General features: G+C 43.8%; 1 protein-coding gene across 1 annotated transcript in view; it reads right to left on the bottom strand.

The window, feature by feature from the left end:
• The window catches only part of LOC135366787 (uncharacterized), a 56,886-nt gene extending 52,678 nt beyond the window's left edge, over window positions 1-4,208 (bottom strand). The window contains exon 1 of the mRNA XM_064599704.1: window positions 4,085-4,208. Within this exon, the coding sequence (XP_064455774.1) occupies window positions 4,085-4,166 (82 nt within the window). The 5' untranslated portion in view covers window positions 4,167-4,208. The remainder of the gene's footprint in view (window positions 1-4,084) is intronic.
• Window positions 4,209-19,223: the final 15,015 nt, after the last annotated feature.

Genomic DNA, 19,223 nt, shown 5'->3' on the forward strand with positions numbered 1-19,223 from the left:
CTTCATTGGCAATTAATAATTATTTTATATCACATTATATGTCTGATTTTTTGCACTACATGATGAACACTCTGAAAGACACACGTTTTCATTTTTACATTTTACGTTGTTTTAATTGGTCACATGGATTACATTGCTGCAGATCACAGTCGTATAAAAATGAAGGCTTACATTGTGCTTCATCCTTTTTTACTTTCTTCGCATTCTTTTTTTAAACATGTTGTATTTCAAAAAGCAGCAAGGAATGCCCAGAAATATATAATGTCTCTTGGCTTGTACTCTTTTCCCTTTGAAATTTCCTAGCCTGGTACCGGAACACCACACTAGGCGGGCGATCTTGGATCAGTCAGAGTATAATACTATTTTGTATAGTCACAGCACAGCTGACTGATTACCTCTCTACATGTAACTGCAAATTATGACATCTGATTAAGTTCATATTCACGGGTTAGCACTTAACCTAGGACTTTATGGCTTCAGAGCATTTGTCAAGAATACTCGCTAAAGTTTTGCCAAAAAAGCAAGACACAGAACAGTGAAATGCAAAGTGATACAAATTAAATTGGCAATATACTTGATGAGTACTTGAAGTACATTACCTAGTACTTTGTACTTTACCTAGTACTTTGTACTTTACTTGAAGTACTAATGATGCCAGGTACTTGGTACTTTACTTTAAGTACAATTTTGAGGTACTTTGCCGATCACTGGCTTTGAGAAACAAAAAAATGTTTACACCGAAAGGTGTAGTAGGTGCTGCCAACACACCCGCCTGGAAAAGTGTGTATAATGTGTGATTTGCAATGGTGACTTATGTATAGAATACGATAATGAGAGCAACGTGTCAGGCACTCCCTTTTATGTGATGCGAAATATATAGGTGCCAAAGGGCAAGACGCGCGCACGTATGTGCCGGGGATTTTATGTACGACAGTAGAGGGCATCTGCTCTATCCATTGTGTAAGTGTGTAGCAGAATCAATGCCTCTTAATTGTTGTACACATTCATCCATTCCTGCATCACCGAAAGGCACTACAGGATAATAATCGATTTGTGTCATTATTATTGATGTCATGCACATTTGCAATTCAGAAATGCAAAGGAGGCCTTCATTTGGGCTGCTGCAAGTGTTGGCCCAAGAACGAATTCATTTCTGTGCACAGATCAGTCACTGTGCGAGACGGAAGAGTAACGCCGACCCGTTTCGCTTAACTTCGGACACACAACCCACGTATCATCCGACAATCCGAAGTAGGCGAGGTGTCACACCTTGGCTAATCCGGATTATCGGTAACCCGGTGCACCAGGAAGGTGTTGCTTTCGACTCGTGTTCAACATTTGGCCCCTGCACGTTCATAAATGATGTTCGTATAGAAATCTCTCCCCGGTGAAACTACCGCATTATCATCATTAAAATAAAGTTATTGTTGCTGTTACTCGAGGAAAACGCGAGGGTTTGCTCCGCTCGCGGGTCGCTTCGAGCTCGTATAGTAGATTTTTGCAGCACAAAACCAGTCTTGTGACAGCCTTGCAATATTCAGCAGTCACTCGAGAAAGGAAAGTAGGAGCGAATTTTGGAATTCCTTTAGGCTGCCAACAGTAGACATGTTGTAGCCAACATGTTGTAAACAGTATACTATACGTATACAGTCAAACCTCGCTTTACGAACACCCTTCGTTTCTCAGAAAATCGTTCGTAAATCGAGGTATTCGTAAATCGAGGTCCGAGGTGTGCAGTGCACAAATACCTCACAAAAACACGGGGAATTGATTTGAATAAGTTTTATTTTTGAAAATACTGCGTAATTGTGCTTTGCACCATACTTTCTGCAGGGTCTATCCTGTTTAGAAGAGATGACAGAAGTCTGACACTTGACTCATCCACCCGGTCCTCAAAGTACCGCATCGCGCGTGGATGAGACTGTTTCCAACGGCAAATATCACGCTTGTCACCGGCTGTGAGGACTGAACGCCTTCTCTTAGAACGGCAAGATGTTCCATCTCGGAGACCTGGTCCAAACTCACAACGGTTCGGCTGTAAACGTCCGAATTATTCTTTCAGGAAATGGTGAATCATGTTTGTGGAACGTAGCGACGTTGGGACATTGTATGTTTGACCTTGGCAGCATGTACTGAGGAACTTTCATTATCCTCCGGTCCATTGGCCTGTCCTCTGTACGTTCATAACGCCCGTTCGTATATCGAGGTCAGAATGGCTTGGCTACTTTGGGTCCGTTTCCTAATAATCCGTTCATAGTTCGGATATCCAGGGTTCGTAAAACGAGGTCAAAATACACGGAGAAAGTTTGGTTCCCTGTGGAGCCGTTCGTAAGTTGAGGGAATTCGTATATCGAGGGTTCATAAAACCAGGTCCGACGGTATACTGGCTGTAGTCGAACACAGCGTAGGAGAATGTCCGTTTGAGATGTAGTTCCGCACCGGGACCACTCGGTTTTTTAATGATAGAATATTAACACAAAGAAGATAACGATGAAAGTCACTGAAAAGGTTAGCCAGCTGTAGGACTCGAACCCACATCTTCTGGATTGCCGGTCCAGGGCTCTACCAATTGAGCAAAGCTAACACGCCTTCTCGGCGACTTCCAGGGTGCGTCATCTGAAGGGACAAACCAGCCACTCTCTCTCACTCATCCTCCTTTCACACCTATATTTTTGCTCACTCATACACACATTCATACGACAGGATCGACGCAGGCGGCAACTGTTGAACATGAAAGAACTGATGCTCTGAGGCTGGAACAACATAGAAGGGACAAATGCATACAAAGCCTCAATTTGCCTAAGAAATTAACGATGAAAGATGAAAGTCACTGAAAAGGTTAGCCTGAAAGTCGCACCCTGAAAAAGTCGCTGAGAAGGCGTGTTAGCTTAGCTCAATTGGTAGTGCCCTGGACCGGCAATCCAGAAGATGTGGGTTCGAGTCCTACAGCTGGCTAACCTTTTCAGTGACTTCCATCGTTAATTTCTTACGCAAATTGAGGCTTTGTATGTATTTGTCCCTTCTATGTTGTTCCAGCCTCAGATCATCAGTTCTTTCGTGTTGAACAGTTGCCGCCTGCATCGACCCCGTCGTATGAATGTGTGAATGTGTATGTATGAGTGAGCAAAAATGTAGGAGTGAAAGGAGGATGAGTGAGAGAGAGTGGCTGGTTTGTCCCTTCAGATGACGCACCCTGGAAGTCGCTGAGAAGGCGTGTTAGCTAAGCTCAATTGGTAGAGCCCTGGACCGGCATTCCAGAAGATGTGGGTTCGAGTCCTACAGCTGGCTAACCTTTTCAGTGACTTTCATCTTTCCTCGTTAATTTCTTAGGCAAATTGAGGATTTGTATGTATTTGTCCCTTCTATGTTGTTCCAGCCTCAGAACATCAGTTCTTTCATGTACAAAGAAGATATGTTTTGCAGTCAAACAAGGTATCATATTAAACAAGAATGAGCGTCATATTGTGTGAATGCCGTGGGAATTGTGCCGTATTGTGCGAAACGTACATAAATTAAACTTTATCACCGGTGTCTCCAAGATGAGCGCCATGTTTACTAAGGTTTCCAGGATCCAACCGGCTGCACAATCACATTGCCCCACCGCCTAGTACGTGCCTGGGGGGGGGGGGGGGGGGGGGCAGAACCCCCAATCTGCCAAACCCGAACTGGCCTAACCTCACTAAAGTAAGCTGAAATAACCCAACTCAACGGCCCCACCTTTTGCAAACTGGCAACTTCGGAATCCATTAGGCTTAGTATTGCCGTGTTTCCCCTGTGCTAGAAGTGTTTCAGATTATGTTGTTCAAGCGCATATAAAAAAGGTTCTAGACCACACAATTTTATAATGCTGATATTTTTGGTTTCAGTATATGACCTTCTTTCACTTCTGCGCAATATTTAGCTTTCAAACGCTTTCACTGCTTTTTAAAACCGAGTGGTCCCGACAATCAATCATTGGACTGGGACAATGACGAACCAGCACTTTTATGACTGCCTGGCTGGCTTCGCATGCGTCAAATTATTCTATACCTGCAGGCTGCAGCTGCATATAGCCCATGGCTCCAATGCAATATGTTGATCTCACCTGATTTGTAGAGATCCGTTTCTTTTATACAGCCGACGGCAACTAGAAGCTGCATTACTGCAGGCAACAGAACGTACTTCATGAAGTTGCTAAGCGAGAATGGTTCGTGCGCCTACTTTTTCACATCTTCTTCCTCCTCATCCAGTGAATTTCTCTCACATCATTCTTCATCCTCTTCTTCCAAACAAAAAATGCCGTCTGCCACTAAGGGAGATTGGCCAGGACATTTGGGCGTAATTACGTTTCTGTGGCAGTGATGAGGTGTAAGGCGAGGTTAGGCGCATCTGCATGCCCAAGAATTCGGGACAAAACGTATAGTGGGCTTTACCTGTTTGAACCTCAATAGACGCAATGTATAACGTATGGAAAAGCACGTGCAGCACGTTCTCTTGGTGGCGCATTGCATTCGCTCCTATGTCACTAAGAAGCATGTCACGCGATTTTTCTCTGAAAATATTCGGGTCTTCGAGGTTCCATTTAGCTAGATTCCAAACTTTCGTCCCGTCAGAGCGGCTTCACGTGTTGCACTAAAGCGCAAGTGCCGAGCCCGCCCCCGCAATCCTACGAGAAATGCACGGAAAGGCGGGAGGTGACTCGTGAATGCCATAATTTCGCGACACACAAGCTCCGCCTGCATATGTGGATTCATATGGCAAAGTCATTCTGCGTTACAGAACATAAATGTAGATTTGGTTAGTTAATTAAAATTGCTGTACGTGCAAACACAAAGCACCACCCGTGTAGACGTGTTTCATTTCTCAGAGCCTTTATTCTAGATGCAGTGTTTTGTAGTTCGGTAGTATACCTGGACGACTTGCTGTGTGGAAAATTTTTGTAAACGATAAAAGCGTCCGTATTATACAGGGTGTTTATTTTTATTCGTTAAAGAACTTTTATTAAAAACGAGCAGAGTGAAATAGATGCCGTTTCTGCAGTTCAGTTCTACGGCCAGGCTGATATCCCCTCGAAGAAAGTATGCAACTGCAAGATGACTAATTACCTAAAATTTATTAATTAACTCTTTACTTAAGGGATTTGGGGCAAAAGCGGGAAATCAGAATGAGATATCATCCCAGTAGAAAGCCATTCCACGTTTAAAAAATCCTGAAACACGCACATGCGTGAAGATATCCACCCCCAAATTTTGATATGCAAATGAGCCGAAACCGAAACCGCGGTGACAGCCGTGGTGGTACAGCCCGGTGGACAGTAGAGGTGGACAACCGCGGGGGTACAGCCCTCATTTCACGTCAGGGGGCCACGTGATTTGGAGCGCTGGAGATGATTGGAGTAGGTGCCGACCTGCGGGCCAGATAAACCGCTTTGCCGCCCAGATAAGTCTCCATCGGCGAAGGTGATGCGCTTCTCAGGCGCGCTTACATGCTTGAAGGAAACCATGAGGGGTTGCAGAACGGGTTTTCTTCTGTATTTGTTTCTAGTGCGTTAAACTTGAAAAATTCTGAAGAACTTATTCCGGATCTAGAATTGTTTCACGGAAAGAAATGTTTTGCCTTCTCCTTAGACATCAAGGATCTCTACTATTCACTGCAAGAGAACGCGTTGTTAAGTAGAGTACGTCGATTTCTTGAAGATAATTTGGTCCGCTTTAAATCAAAAGTTAGTGTATCTGTCACTGATTTTTGCGCTTACTAGAGCTTTATCTGAGATCAACTGCCATGAGTATTGACGGCCAACTGTGCACCCAAAAAACTCGTGTCTGTATTGGCTCGAGTATCGCACCTGTTCTTTCAGAGATTTACCTGAGGGTAATTGACAATGCGGTTTTATACTTTATGTCCTCTCTTTCATCACGTGATGTCGCTATAAGAAGGTTTGTAGATAATCTGCTTTTTGTTTCTACCGATGATAGTGTTATTTATCAGTGTAAGAATGTAATTTTGTCCGCGGCCACGGAGCTTGTGTTTACTACTGAGTTCCCCTACTGAGTTTACGTGCTTAAGTTTCTTGATATCAGGCTTTTATTAAAACTCGCTCTTTGTTGGGTTTACGGCAAATCACAAGCTAAGCCCATTTTGCCCGCTTCGAGCTGCCATTCTAAAACCACCACGTTGCGTACAGTCTGCAGCAACAATGTTTCCGTTTGATACAGGCTGGGTACGAACAACACATTCTGGCCAAGCGTGCTCTAATTCAATTGCAGAAGATGATGAGACCCCCCAGTAATCAATCATCAACAGAGCCTTCTTTCGACCATACTGTTTCTATTCCCTATTTCCACTCGGTGTCTCATAATATTTTGGCAGTAGCAAAAGACTATGGCATAAGGGCAGTGTTCACTAATGCTTACAAGTTATCCAGGCTGACGCCGTTTTTTTCCCAATCACAAACAACTTTATTTTGACCTTGGAGAGTGGGGATTTTCATCGCCACAGGCGATACTCTATCCCATTGCTGGTGGGAATGGGGGGAATAAAATAACGAGCCCATTCACAATAACGATCGAAGTCCGGTGGTGTCCAGAAATGTCAGAAGAGCTTTGAGTGCAGAGCGTTGCTGTGCTGGATTGGGCCAGGGACCAAGCAATTTCGATAGGGAGAAAGGGCGAGAGTCCAGCTGACGAAGAGACTCGGAGAGTGTGGTTCGGGAAGGTTGGTAGTGAGGGCAATGAAGAAGAATATGCTCCAATCACAATGCTGCACTGTGTCGCACAAAAAGCCCTTCGTACCTTGCTCCAGCGGAGTGGTTCACTGTATTCCTTTTAGTTGTGGCCTATGCTATGTGGGGCAAACAAAGAGGTGCTTGAATCATAGGCTGCAAGAGCATAACCTAAATAGGGGGAATAATCACATTTCCAGTGAACTCGTAGCCCACGTGCGTGAATGCAACAATTGCCAACCGATTTTCTTTGAAACCGAAGTTTTGTGTAAAGAAAGGAATATGTGGCAGAGGTTACTCAGGGAATCTATAGAGACAGCTGCACGTGAACATTGCGTCAGCAAGCCCTCCCTTGTGCCCATACCCCCTCTCCGAAGGTTGTTGTGTATATAAGTGACGGTTTCGCTATTAAATTTTGTTGCTGTGTCTGAGGAATTTGTTGTCTGTTGTTTAATTCCCTGCCTCGGGTTGCATCCTTGTCATCATGAACCAGCTTGTCTGCGCCCTCTCTCTGTTGTCGATTTTATGGGGAGTTGCCGTAAAAAAGTATTGTTTTCACCATGTCCTTCCTTCTACGGAGAGTCAGCTTCTCCGTTTGAATGATGCTGGTTTTCCTCAACATATGTTACTTGGTGCATTAGGTTTTTGGTGAAGAGTTTGCTTCCTCGCTCGCCTCAAACTGAGCACTTGGTCTCCAAACGTGTGGTAATCCCATCACTTCCACAAAGTGTCTCACAACTTGTTGGCCGTTGCGAGGAAATTTCAAATCAACCTTGGTTTCAAGAACAACTTCCGTCTTGACCGTCTCCCACGCCTTTCGGGAAACCTGAAATTACCTGCAAGAACAACAGGAACCAATTCGGCCCCTGTTCTTCAAACGTTGTTTATCAGATCCCCCTAGCTTATGGTTTCTGTTAGATTGGCCAGACAAAACGTTGCTTAAATGACCGTTTGAGAGAGAATTCCTTAAAGGTGAAAAATAAACCTCAGAACTACGAAAATGCTAAGCATTTGGAGGAATGTTCACATTGCTTCCCTTTATGGGATGAAACAATTGTAAAGGCTTCGGAAGGTGACCCACACAGAAGGCTTTTGCGAGAGACCCTTTGTATAACCTGATGTGGAAACTGTGTCAGCAACCCCTGCGTAACCTTCGGTCCGGCCTTGAACAGCCTGCTCATTCTTCTGCACTGACCTCTTATTTTTTCATCAACCGTAAGTTGTTTTTTTCCCCTTTGTGTGTATATGTTTGCGGTCTGTTAAATAAGGGTTTTAGCTGTGTTTGAGACTTCGTGTTTCTGTCTGTCCTTTCGTATTCCCTTGTCTCGGGGTTTTACATTGAGCAAAAAGTGTTCAGTTGTTTCATCCTGGCCACAATCATTTCTTCTCTTCCTTGCTTAGCCGCTATTCACGTGATCATCACCTTCGAGAAAGCCATCCACGTAATTGTGCGCAATGCATGTCCTCCGAAACCTGCTCAAGCTACGTCCACTCCACGTAAAAATGTTTACCGAAATTCCTAATGTAGTTACTTGCTTCACATTAATATGCTGTTTTGTGCTCCGTTTCAAGGCTTACCATTTACTTCTTTCTTTCGAACGGATAACGGGTTTCTCACTCCGAGTCCCCGAAGGCACTTAGGAAAACGAAGGAGCCTTCAGATGGCCGACAGGCTGCCGGGCGGCTTGAGTCAAACACGAAAGCAAGTGACTGGATCGTGTACTCGTGATAAATGTGCACCACCGTGCCAACAATTAAATTTTACAAATAATATAAACCAAATGCTGGAATCTCCCTTGACACTGCCCGCTACTTTCTATGAAGAAGAAACATGTAGAAGCTTATCAAAATCAAATTACTAGTGACACTGTGACACAAGAGCATGACACTCTGAAGTGGGCGTCAAGATGTAACATCTAAAACGCAGTTGCTACCCAGCAAACCACGAACATCTGTTAGACGTACCAGAACTATCCAAACATCTAAGATCGAAGGGAACGTATCTATGATACGTACAGTTAGTTACTTGTAAACGGTGGAGGTCTATGGGACGCTTATACCCATGTTTAGACGTCCTCTGTGCATCCATTTAGCAGGTGCAATGAACGTATAATGGATGGTACAAACGTTGTGAGACGTTTACGAAACGTTGTTTCGACTATCAATTTAATAGTAATTTTTACATATAGTGCTAGAAGAAAGCGAATTTATCTTGTGGGAACGTGAGAAATTGGAGAACAAGTAAAAGCAAGTTTTTCTGTTGTTTGCGTCCTGCTCTCTGCAAAGTATTTACGTAGCACTCTTCGACGAACACCCCAGTAAACCACAAACGTCTGTTAGACATACCAGAAAGATCGAAACGTCTAAGACATTTGGGATGTCTAGTCGACATCCGGATATGTCCAGCTAACGTGGAATGGATGTACTATGGATCGTCGGAAGCTCATCCATAACTGTATAAATGGATATCCTCTGGATGTAACAGTGGGACATTTGTCACATCCGGTGGATGTGGTTGTGAGGCGTTGCGACATCTAATATACGTCCATTCGATGTTCCTACCGGATTAACATACGATAATATAGACGTACGTTTATGAAACGTTGTTTCAACTATCAATTCAATAGTAATTTTTACGTATAGCGCTAGAAGAAAGCGAATCTATCTTGCGAGAACGTGAGAAATTGGAGAACAAGTAAAAGCAAGTTTTTCCATTTGTTCGCGTCCTGCTCTCTGCAAAGTATCTACGTAGCACTCTTCCACCAACACAGAAAACCTGTCAGTTTGACAGCTCCACTCAGTAGGTAACCTCATCATATACAATAGCCTGAATTACAAACACAATATTTGTTAGCAAGGAATATCAGAAATGTTAGCGGGCAGTTTGACTCATTGCAGACGTACGAACTAATTGCAGAAACACATCCTCGTCACCGTTACAAACGTTTTTGCCCCACTGCAGTTAACAAACATCCCGCAACTATTGGTATTTTAGTATATGTTCCATCCATTATGCCAATAGAGGCTACTGAGAAATGCCCAAGCCGTGTCGGGTGGGGTACGGCCACGGCTACGGCGTTTGCGCCGTTCACGCACACAAAATAGCTGAAAAAGTTGATTTGCAATCTGGTCTATATGTTGTCATATGTTAATCCGTTAGGAACATCTATGGGACGTATATTATACGTCGCAATGCCTCACAAGCACGTCCACTGGATGTGCAAATGTCCAGCTGTTACATCCAGAAGATATCCATCTATACAGTTATGGATGAGCTTCCGACGATCCATAGTACATCCATTCCACGTTAGCTGGACATATCCGGATGTCTACTAGATATCCAAAATATCCACGGTGTACCATCCTCTAGATGTCCCTTAGACGTTCGTGGTTTACTGGGACAGGAAACCTATCAGTTTGACAGCTACACTCAGTAGGTACCATTTGTCAGGAAGGAATGTGAGAAATGTTAGCGGGTAGTTTGACTCATTGCAGACGTACATATTCATTGCAGAAACAGATCCTTGTCACTGTTACAAACGTTTTCGGCCCCCCACTACACTTAACAAACATCCCGCAACTATTTGTATTTCAGTATATTTATTTATTTACAATACTGTTGATCCAGCTTTGGATCGTTACAGGAGTGATCTATACACATGTGTTTCCAATTTACCTAAAAACGTAGGCATGCTCTGCTCGGCAACAAATGATTCAGGAAGGATGTTCCAGTCGTGTACGGTCCTAGGGTAATATGAGAATTTAAACACATCGGTACGGGCCTGAAATTCCTGAAGGGCCATACTATGTTTGTGTCTTGAAGGCTGACTGTCTGCAGCTAGATAGGGAGAGTAAGGGTTGCGTTTACGTAACAGTTGCTTAAGTCGCTGTACCTTGAAATATAACTCAACTGGGGGCAGCCCCGCCCGTCTACATAAAACAGATGCCGAGGTTGTTTATCTGAAATCCTTATAAAGAAATATTGCTCCTTTACTTTGCACCAGTTTCTTCTTATGAATGGCAATATGTGGGTCCCAAACCGTGGAGGCATACTGAACCAACGGGAGAACTAAGTGTTTATATGCCGTTAGTCTAACCTGCGGTGTGCTTATCCATAAGGTACGTCTGAGCTAGAACAGCCTTCGCAACCTTCTCTGAGCAACAAAGTCAACATGAGTACTCAATGAAAGATTCGACTGGAAATAGACCCCAAGATATTTAAAGGAGTTCACCTATTTTAACAAGACATCATCAACATAGTAGTCACAGGATAGCCGGCGTTGTTTTCTTGACACACACATATATACTGTTTCATCCAGTACGCCAATAGAGGCTGCTGAGAAATGCTCAAGCTGTGTTGGGTGGGGTACAGCCACGGGTACGGCATTTGTGCTGTTCATGCAGACAAAATAGCCCAAAAAGAAGATTTGCAATCCGGTCTATATTGTCGTATGTTAATCCGGTAGGAACATCGATAGGACGTATATTTGACGTCGTAATGCCTCACAAACACGTCCACTGGATGCGACAAATGTACAGCAGGTACATTCAGAGGACATGCATTTATACAGTTATGGACAAGCTTCCGACGATCCATAGTACGTCCATGGAATGTAATTTGGACGTATCTGGATATCTACTAGACATCCCAAATGTCCACTATGTACCATCTTCTGGATATCCATTAGACGTTTTTGGTTTACTCGGTAACTAGCTGCCTACATTCCCAATCTTAAGCTCTATCTCCCGAAGGGCACTCAGAATGTCTGCGAATGTGAATAAACATGTGTGGGAAATGAGAATACATCGTTCAGATACTCAGTTCTGTTTCCATACCTCAACCAACTAAAATCTTGAAGGCGAAGGATGGTTGTTTCAGACGGATAACCGACAACGTCATTCTTTGCCGTTTCAGATAAGTCTGGCTAATCTGCTGACGGTTGGTAGAAACGTCTTTAATTACGAGCAGTGGAATGTCACATCGGCTACAAGAAGATTGCTCTTAAGCACGAAAGAAAAATACAAAGTTACTATAGTGCTGCTACCTTAGAGGAAATAATAACTGGTACCATCTATTTGCACCAGGGTTGCGGAGTTGCGACTCCAGAGTTGGAATGATTCCGGAATCATTCCAGATTTAGCATTGCCCGGAAGGAATTGGAATGGAATGGCGGAAACTGTCCTCGGAATGGAATGGTCTGAGTGCCCCGGTGGCAGTTTTGGTTTCAACGTGCTGGTTTCTGCCCTCGCACCCTTTGCACCGCACCTACACATGGTCCAGAGTGAAATAACCTTGCTCTCGTGCTTTTTCCGTGCTTGGTAATGTCAATCTCCTCTCGCACTGCTGGACTTGCCAGTACGGTTACCGGTCCTTTTCTTTTCTTAAGGGAATTAACGGCATGGAATTGGGCTGCCAAGCCATTCCAGGAGTGGGAATTGATCATACCTTCTCATTCCGAGGAATTGAAAGGTATGGAATCACCACAAATCTCCATTCCTCGGAATGGAATTGGAATGGAATAGGTGACCCCATTCCGCAACTCTGATTTGCACCACAGACTAGCAGGGTTCGTTTTGCAGCTTCGAGTTGACCACGTGTGCTCGTGAGCGGTGAACGTCTCGAATTTGACGTCTCGGTCCGAGCGCCAGACGAAGGAGAGGGCAGCGCACGCTTGAATGGCTGACGATTGTGCTTTGCTACTCGAAGACCAACTGCTTCGACTTCGTATCGTCCATACGAAGTGCTTATTTCGGCGAAAATCTGCTGAACCTTCCTTGCTATTGAGATTGAAACATGCCGAGGAGTACAGGGACACGCGGTGTTACATTCCTGGCTGCACGAAATCGCCCGAGGCTAACCTGCGGATGGGGCTAACCCTGTCCATCGGAATGGGGACAGGAACACAAAACGAGTGGGAAACAGCAATCGCAACAAAATTCTAGTGTGAAGGAAGAACGCCATGTTCTGCATATCTGTTCCTTACGTTTCGCTGACGACGTTTTTGTGGAGACGGACATTTTGGTAATTCCGGGCTGGGTGGCTCCAAACAGAAACTGGCTCACGACTGATGCTTCACCCACTTTGTTCCCTGAACAAGTGGAACGCCTTGATATGCCGTGTGAAGAGCTAAGCGTTTGCTTTCGTTTCACCTCGAGTGGGTTCAAACCAAATGAAAATAGAGTGTGTTGGTGTGCAATAGGATATTGTGTGCACTGGATGTGCCAGAGGAGTTATCCAGCATTCGTCTCTGCCGGCAAAAGTATACGGCAGAGCACCGGCGTGAAAACTAAAACGGGGCTGAATATACATCATCTTTCGGCGGTCCTTGTAACGGTTCCCTTTTGTCTCAGTGCGCGAACCCATTGAATAGACTTTCCAAAGCAGTACAGCACTTCACCTTTGCAGCCATTATTCCTTTGTATACTTCTATTCAAGTTGAACTACTAAATCGCTTCGCACCTGGCTCATGTAAAGTTTACGGTCGTTGAGTGCATATTTAGAACAAGATTTAGCTGTGTACGTAACCATTTTATACACCTATCAAACACCGAATTTATATTGCGGGTTCAGTCAAGCAGCACAATGAAAACGGCTCCAACAGGCGTGTACAAGAGTAATCTCTTCTAATATGTATAGAGACGATTTCATAAATGAGGAAATATATTTCATGATTTGCGTGATATATGCAAGCTATGTAGAAGGCTTATATTGCCAGCTGATAGGGGTGATAACATGACATTTTAGAAGCAAGAAGAGTGGTATACAGGGCGTCCCAGTTAAGTGTGAATATATGTTTTCAATATATATATATATATATGTATATATATACAAAGTGAAAATATACATAATAAGTACAGGACGAAACAGCTGTACTTGGCTGGGAGTGCACGATCTGATAGTGTATATATATATATATATATATATATATAGATACTCATTGAACGATGCGACAGCACCAGAGGACACGTGTTTCGCCGTGTTTGCGGCTCGTCGGCCCTGGGTAGCTGCTACCCAGGGCTACCCAGCTACCCAGGGCAGCTACCCAGGGCCGACGAGCCGCAAACACGGCGAAACACGTGTCCTCTGGTGCTGTCGCATCGTTCAATGAGTATCTGTTTCTCTACGTGCAGCCATAGAAGCCATTTTAATCTGTAAGTTTGAATTTCAAACACGTCTAGCATCATTTACTTATTATTCTTTTAATGGCTTTCCCCCCCTTTATATATATATATATATATATATATATATATATATATATATATATAAGTTGAAATAAACGAATGCGGTTGACCATGAAAAGTAAAGGTATTCAATAAAGATCAGAAGTGGAGACGGCGCTTCTACAGGACAAGGAATAAAAGGGGAACTTTATTAAAAACTAAGAGGGAGTATTCGACGTTTCGACAGCAGCGCTGTCTTCAACAGGAATGGGATATTATGGTGACGCAAGACAATTGCAAAGAATGAGAGAGGAATATGTACAAGGGGAGAGGGCAGCACACGTGCTTTGTCAAACAAAGGTAAAAGGGTACAATGAATCACAGGCAGTCATATTCTTCGCCGGAGGGCAATGATTTCATGGGGTGACCAACCGGGGAGTCTGAAAGAGATACAAAAGAGTGTATGTATTTTGAGAGGATTAGGAATTTAGGTTGCGAACTGTTGAGAGGACGCCGGGGTCCTCGTTAATCTGGCTTTTAAATTTGTAGATCAGGAACGATTCTCTTTGTTCTCTAAGGCGTTGGGACGGAAACCCAATTGCAGAACGAAAATGGCTATGTCGTTAATTGAGTGGCCGGGTTTACTAAAATGTCGAGACACTGGCAGATTTTAGTAAACCCGGCCACTCAATTAACGACATAGCCATTTTCGTTCTGCAATCGGGTTTTCCATCCCAACGCCTTAGAGAACAAAGAGAATCGTTCCTGATCTACAAATTTAAAAGCCAGATTAACGAGGACCCCGGCGTCCTCTCAACAGTTCGCAACCTAAATTCCTAATCCTCTTAAAATACATACACTCTTTTGTATCTCTTTCAGACTCCCCGGTTGGTCACCCCATGAAATCATTGCCCTCCGGCGAAGAATATGACTGCCTGTGATTCATTGTACCCTTTTACCTTTGTTTGACAAAGCACGTGTGCTGCCCTCTCCCCTTGTACATATTCCCCTCTCATTCTTTGCAATTGTTTTGCGTCACCATAATATCCCATTCCTGTTGAAGACAGCGCTGCTGTCGAAACGTCGAATACTCCCTCTTAGTTTTTAATAAAGTTCCCCTTTTATTCCTTGTCCTGTAGAAGCGCCGTCTCCACTTCTGATCTTTATTGAATACCTATATATACATATATATATATATATATATGCGATATATATAAATATGGCGATGCGCTCTACGAATACTTACTTCCTAAAGACCCTAAACCAGGCCGATTTTACATGCTCCCTAAGATACATAAACCAGGCAATCCCGGAAGACCAATTGTGTCCAGTAACGGTACCGCTACAGAAAATATATCGTCCTTCGTCGATCACGTTCTCAAATCTATCCCCCCTAAATTACCTTCCTACGTCAAAGATACCAACCATTTCCTTCAAACTGTATCGCAAGTAACCGTTCCCTCAAGCTGTCTCTTGGCAACGTTAGACGTCACGTCCCTTTACACTAATATTCCCCACGCAGATGGTATAGCAGCGGCCGTTTCAGCATACAAAAATCAACCTGACCAGCCGTATGATCCTACTGTCCTCACCGAACTGCTAACACTTATTTTGACCTCCAATAACTTTGAATTTGATAACAAGCACTATCTGCAAGTTAACGGGACAGCTATGGGCACGAGAATGGCCCCCAACTATGCAAATACTTTCATGGCATCCCTGGAGGAAACATTTCTCGAATGTTCCGTGTTGAAACCACTTGTGTACAAGAGATTTTTAGATGATATTTTTATCATATGGCCTCATTCTGAAAGCGACCTTCTCACGTTCATCAACCGGTTCAACCAAATTCACCCTAACATTCAATTTACCTCCCACTACTCCGCCTCCACTGTTACCTTCTTGGATGTGGAAGTCAAGTTACAAGACGGCGGCATCTCAACCAACTTATACCGGAAGCCTACAGATGCTCAGCAATACTTATCGTTCCGCAGTTGCCATCCAAGGCATACTAAATTAGCCATACCTTATAGTCAGGCATTGCGCTACCGCAGAATATGCACTAACGATGCCGAACTAGACAACCATCTCCAACGACTAGAACAAACCTTCATTGATCGTGAATACCCGGACAAACTTGTTAAAGACGCTATAGCCAGAGCAAGATCCACAGATCGCCAACAATTGCTCCAAAGATCTCCTCGAGCCAATGGTAATTCTGCAGTAAATCTCACTGTCACATTCAATGGCAGCGTTCCTAACATTAGCCGGATACTCAACCGCCACTACACAATTCTTTCACAATCTGATCGGATGAAGGAAATATTCTCACAGCCACCGCGCGTAAGTTATCGCCGGGCGCGGAACATCCAAGACAGACTAGTAAATGCCAAAATTAACAAACTTCCAGAAAATAACATTGGTTGCCACCCTTGTAATGCAACTAGATGCCAAATTTGTAAATCAATGCAAGCCGCTAACTCTGCAGATAGTACCAATTCAAATTATCGGGTCAACATTAATGGCGACTTTAACTGTAATTCTTCCAATGTTGTCTATCTTCTTCAATGTAATGAATGCAACGCCCAATATATCGGACAGACAGCTACTTCATTTAGAACGCGATTCAATAACCACAAATCTGACGTCGCGAAGAAACCTAATCTGCCAGTGTCGCGCCATTTCAGTAAACCAGGACACTCAATTACCAATATATCTATTTTCATCCTGCAGTCAGGCTTTCTTTCCCAGCGGCTCAGGGAACAGCGCGAGTCTTATCTCATTCATAAATTTCAGTGTCAGATAAACGAAGATCCAGGAATTCTTTCCACTATTCGCAACCTGCATTCCTAATCCAGCACAATACATACACTCTTTTGTCTCTTTTTCAGGCTCACGGGTATTTCCTCAAGGTCCTGCTGCACAGACCCGGTCATTCCCCTTTCACTTAGTCACCAACCTATGTTAGTCATGACAAAAGCGCATGCGCTGCTCTCTTTCCCTTGTACATATCCCTCTCCCATATATAAAGCTTGTTCTTGTCACCAAACCCCAGTCCCGTCGAAGGCAGCGCTGACTGCCGAAACGTCGACCCCTATCCCTGTATGTCTTAATAAACTCCCCTTTGTGTTTTCCTGTAAGCTCTTTGTCGTCTTCTGATTTTTCCTGCTATATATATATATAGAGAGAGAGATTAGAAGCTTAGGAGGGCGGTTGACCCTGAGAATGAAATAAGCAGGAAAAATCAGAAGACGACAAAGAGCTTAGAGGAAAACACAAAGGGAAGTTCATTAACACATATAGGGATAGGGGTCGACGTTCCGGCAGTCAGCGCTGCCTTCGACGGGACTTGGGTTTGGTGACAAGGACAAGTTTTACATCTGGGAGAGGGTTATGTAGAAGGGAAAGAGGGCAGCGCATGAGCTTTTGTCATGAGTAACACAGGTTGGTGACTAAGTGAAAGGGGAATGACTTGGTCATGTCACGACGCCAGTCCCGTCGAAGGCAGCGCTGACTGATGAAACGTCGACCCCTATCCCTATATGTGTTAATAAACTCCCCTTTGTGTTTTCCTGTAAGCTGTTTGTCGTTTTCTGATTTTTCCTGCTTATACAGGGTGTCCCAGAAAACATGTCACTGAATTATAATAAAAAAACTACGCCACCTAGAATCATGCGGTCAACAGCATTTGTTCTTATTAGGTTTTTGCCACCTCCTAATGTGAATGTCATGTACTCCAAGTTTAATTATGTAAATATTTGCGAACTGAACTTCGAAATTTGCCAAGTAAAGGTCACATTTTTACCCCACCAATATCAAGAGCGTGCCGAATTCACTCAAATTCATGATAATTGACAGTGATATTCACGAGCTATCCCATCGGAAAAAATAGCCGAATATCATGCTTTTCGGGGCACCGGACCATAACGCAAAATTTACATAATTAAACTTACGTTACACGACATTCACATGAGGAGGTGGCAAAAACCCAATAAGAACAAATGCCATTGACCGCATGACCCTAGGTGGTGTAGGTTTTTTATTATAATTCAATGACACGTTTTCTGGGACACCCTGTATATATAGAGGGTGTTCCATTTAAGATTGACCCCACCTTTAAAAAATAATGAATCATCGCGGAAGAATGAAACCAAGTGCATAGTGTTACCAGTGACCTGGAGCATTTAATAGTATTTTTTGTCGCACTATGAACTGATTAATTAATTAATTTAATTTTTTAACTTTTTAATTAGGAGGATCACACCGACATGTCAACTGTGAAGTTGTGGGCGTTGACATGAGAAAGCGAATGCAGTGTGTTGCAACTCTCTAGCTCATACGAGTCTTTTTTTCCCGGGCCAGCAGAAAGGGCCCGGAGTTCCGAAACTACGACCGAATCAGTTTCCGTCGCGCGAAAAGAGCGCTTGATTGCAGCGCTTTCTCACGGCCGCTTGACGAACAAGCATTGATGCCGTCCGTTCCGTCTATGCTGTTATCTGTTACGGGTGCGGGGACACCAGCAAGGTCACTGCGGCGCTTTATCTCTTGATTCTTTGTTTTTTAGGCGTGAAACGACATAATACACGGGAAGCGGAAGATAACTGCTCACAGCTTACCTTGAACCACGAGCGCGAGATTATTAAATCAATGAGAAAGAAAGAAAAGCTGTGGGCTATGAAATTTATGAAGCCGCTCTTTTACACCTTTTCATTTGCACCCACTCTCTGCGTTGTAGCACAAGTTGTCTTTCCCAACGAAGAGACAGTAGGTACGATGCTTGTCCTAGATGCTGCACAGGGCAAGCAAGAAAGGAAGGAAGCAAGCGAGCATGTAAATAATAACAGTAATAATTGGGGGGTTTATGACTATAGGGGAGACAACGGTGATCATGACCGACACCACGGTAGTCGGCCTGTGAATTAATTTTGCCCACTTGGAGTTCTCTAACGTGGGTGGAATCTTACACACGGAAGATCGTATGTAAGTCACACCAAGAGACGGCATGCCTAAGCAACCCGTGCCTTCAAACAAATTGCTTGCGTCTCCGCCCGCGTTCAGAGCACGTGACCTTGGGAATGGAAGCAGGAAAGCCATTGTCTTTTTTTTTTTTTTCAAACTGGCAACCGAAGTTTGTTCAAGCAAACAAAGAATTAAACGAGTAGATAAAAATAGTATGCCTTCTTTTTGATTCAACTTATTTTATAGAACATTGCACAGGTATTTTAACATGACCGAAACAATACTATGTACATTCAGAGCAGGTGTTCGAAAAGATCGCCTTCCTCAGTCACACAAAACATGCATCTCTTAATTGTGTCCTCCGTTGTGTCTGCAACGTGGCCGCGGGGATTCCACGGCACAC

This window comes from Ornithodoros turicata, chromosome 1, assembly GCF_037126465.1.
Source record: "Ornithodoros turicata isolate Travis chromosome 1, ASM3712646v1, whole genome shotgun sequence".
NCBI lineage: Eukaryota > Metazoa > Arthropoda > Arachnida > Ixodida > Argasidae > Ornithodoros > Ornithodoros turicata.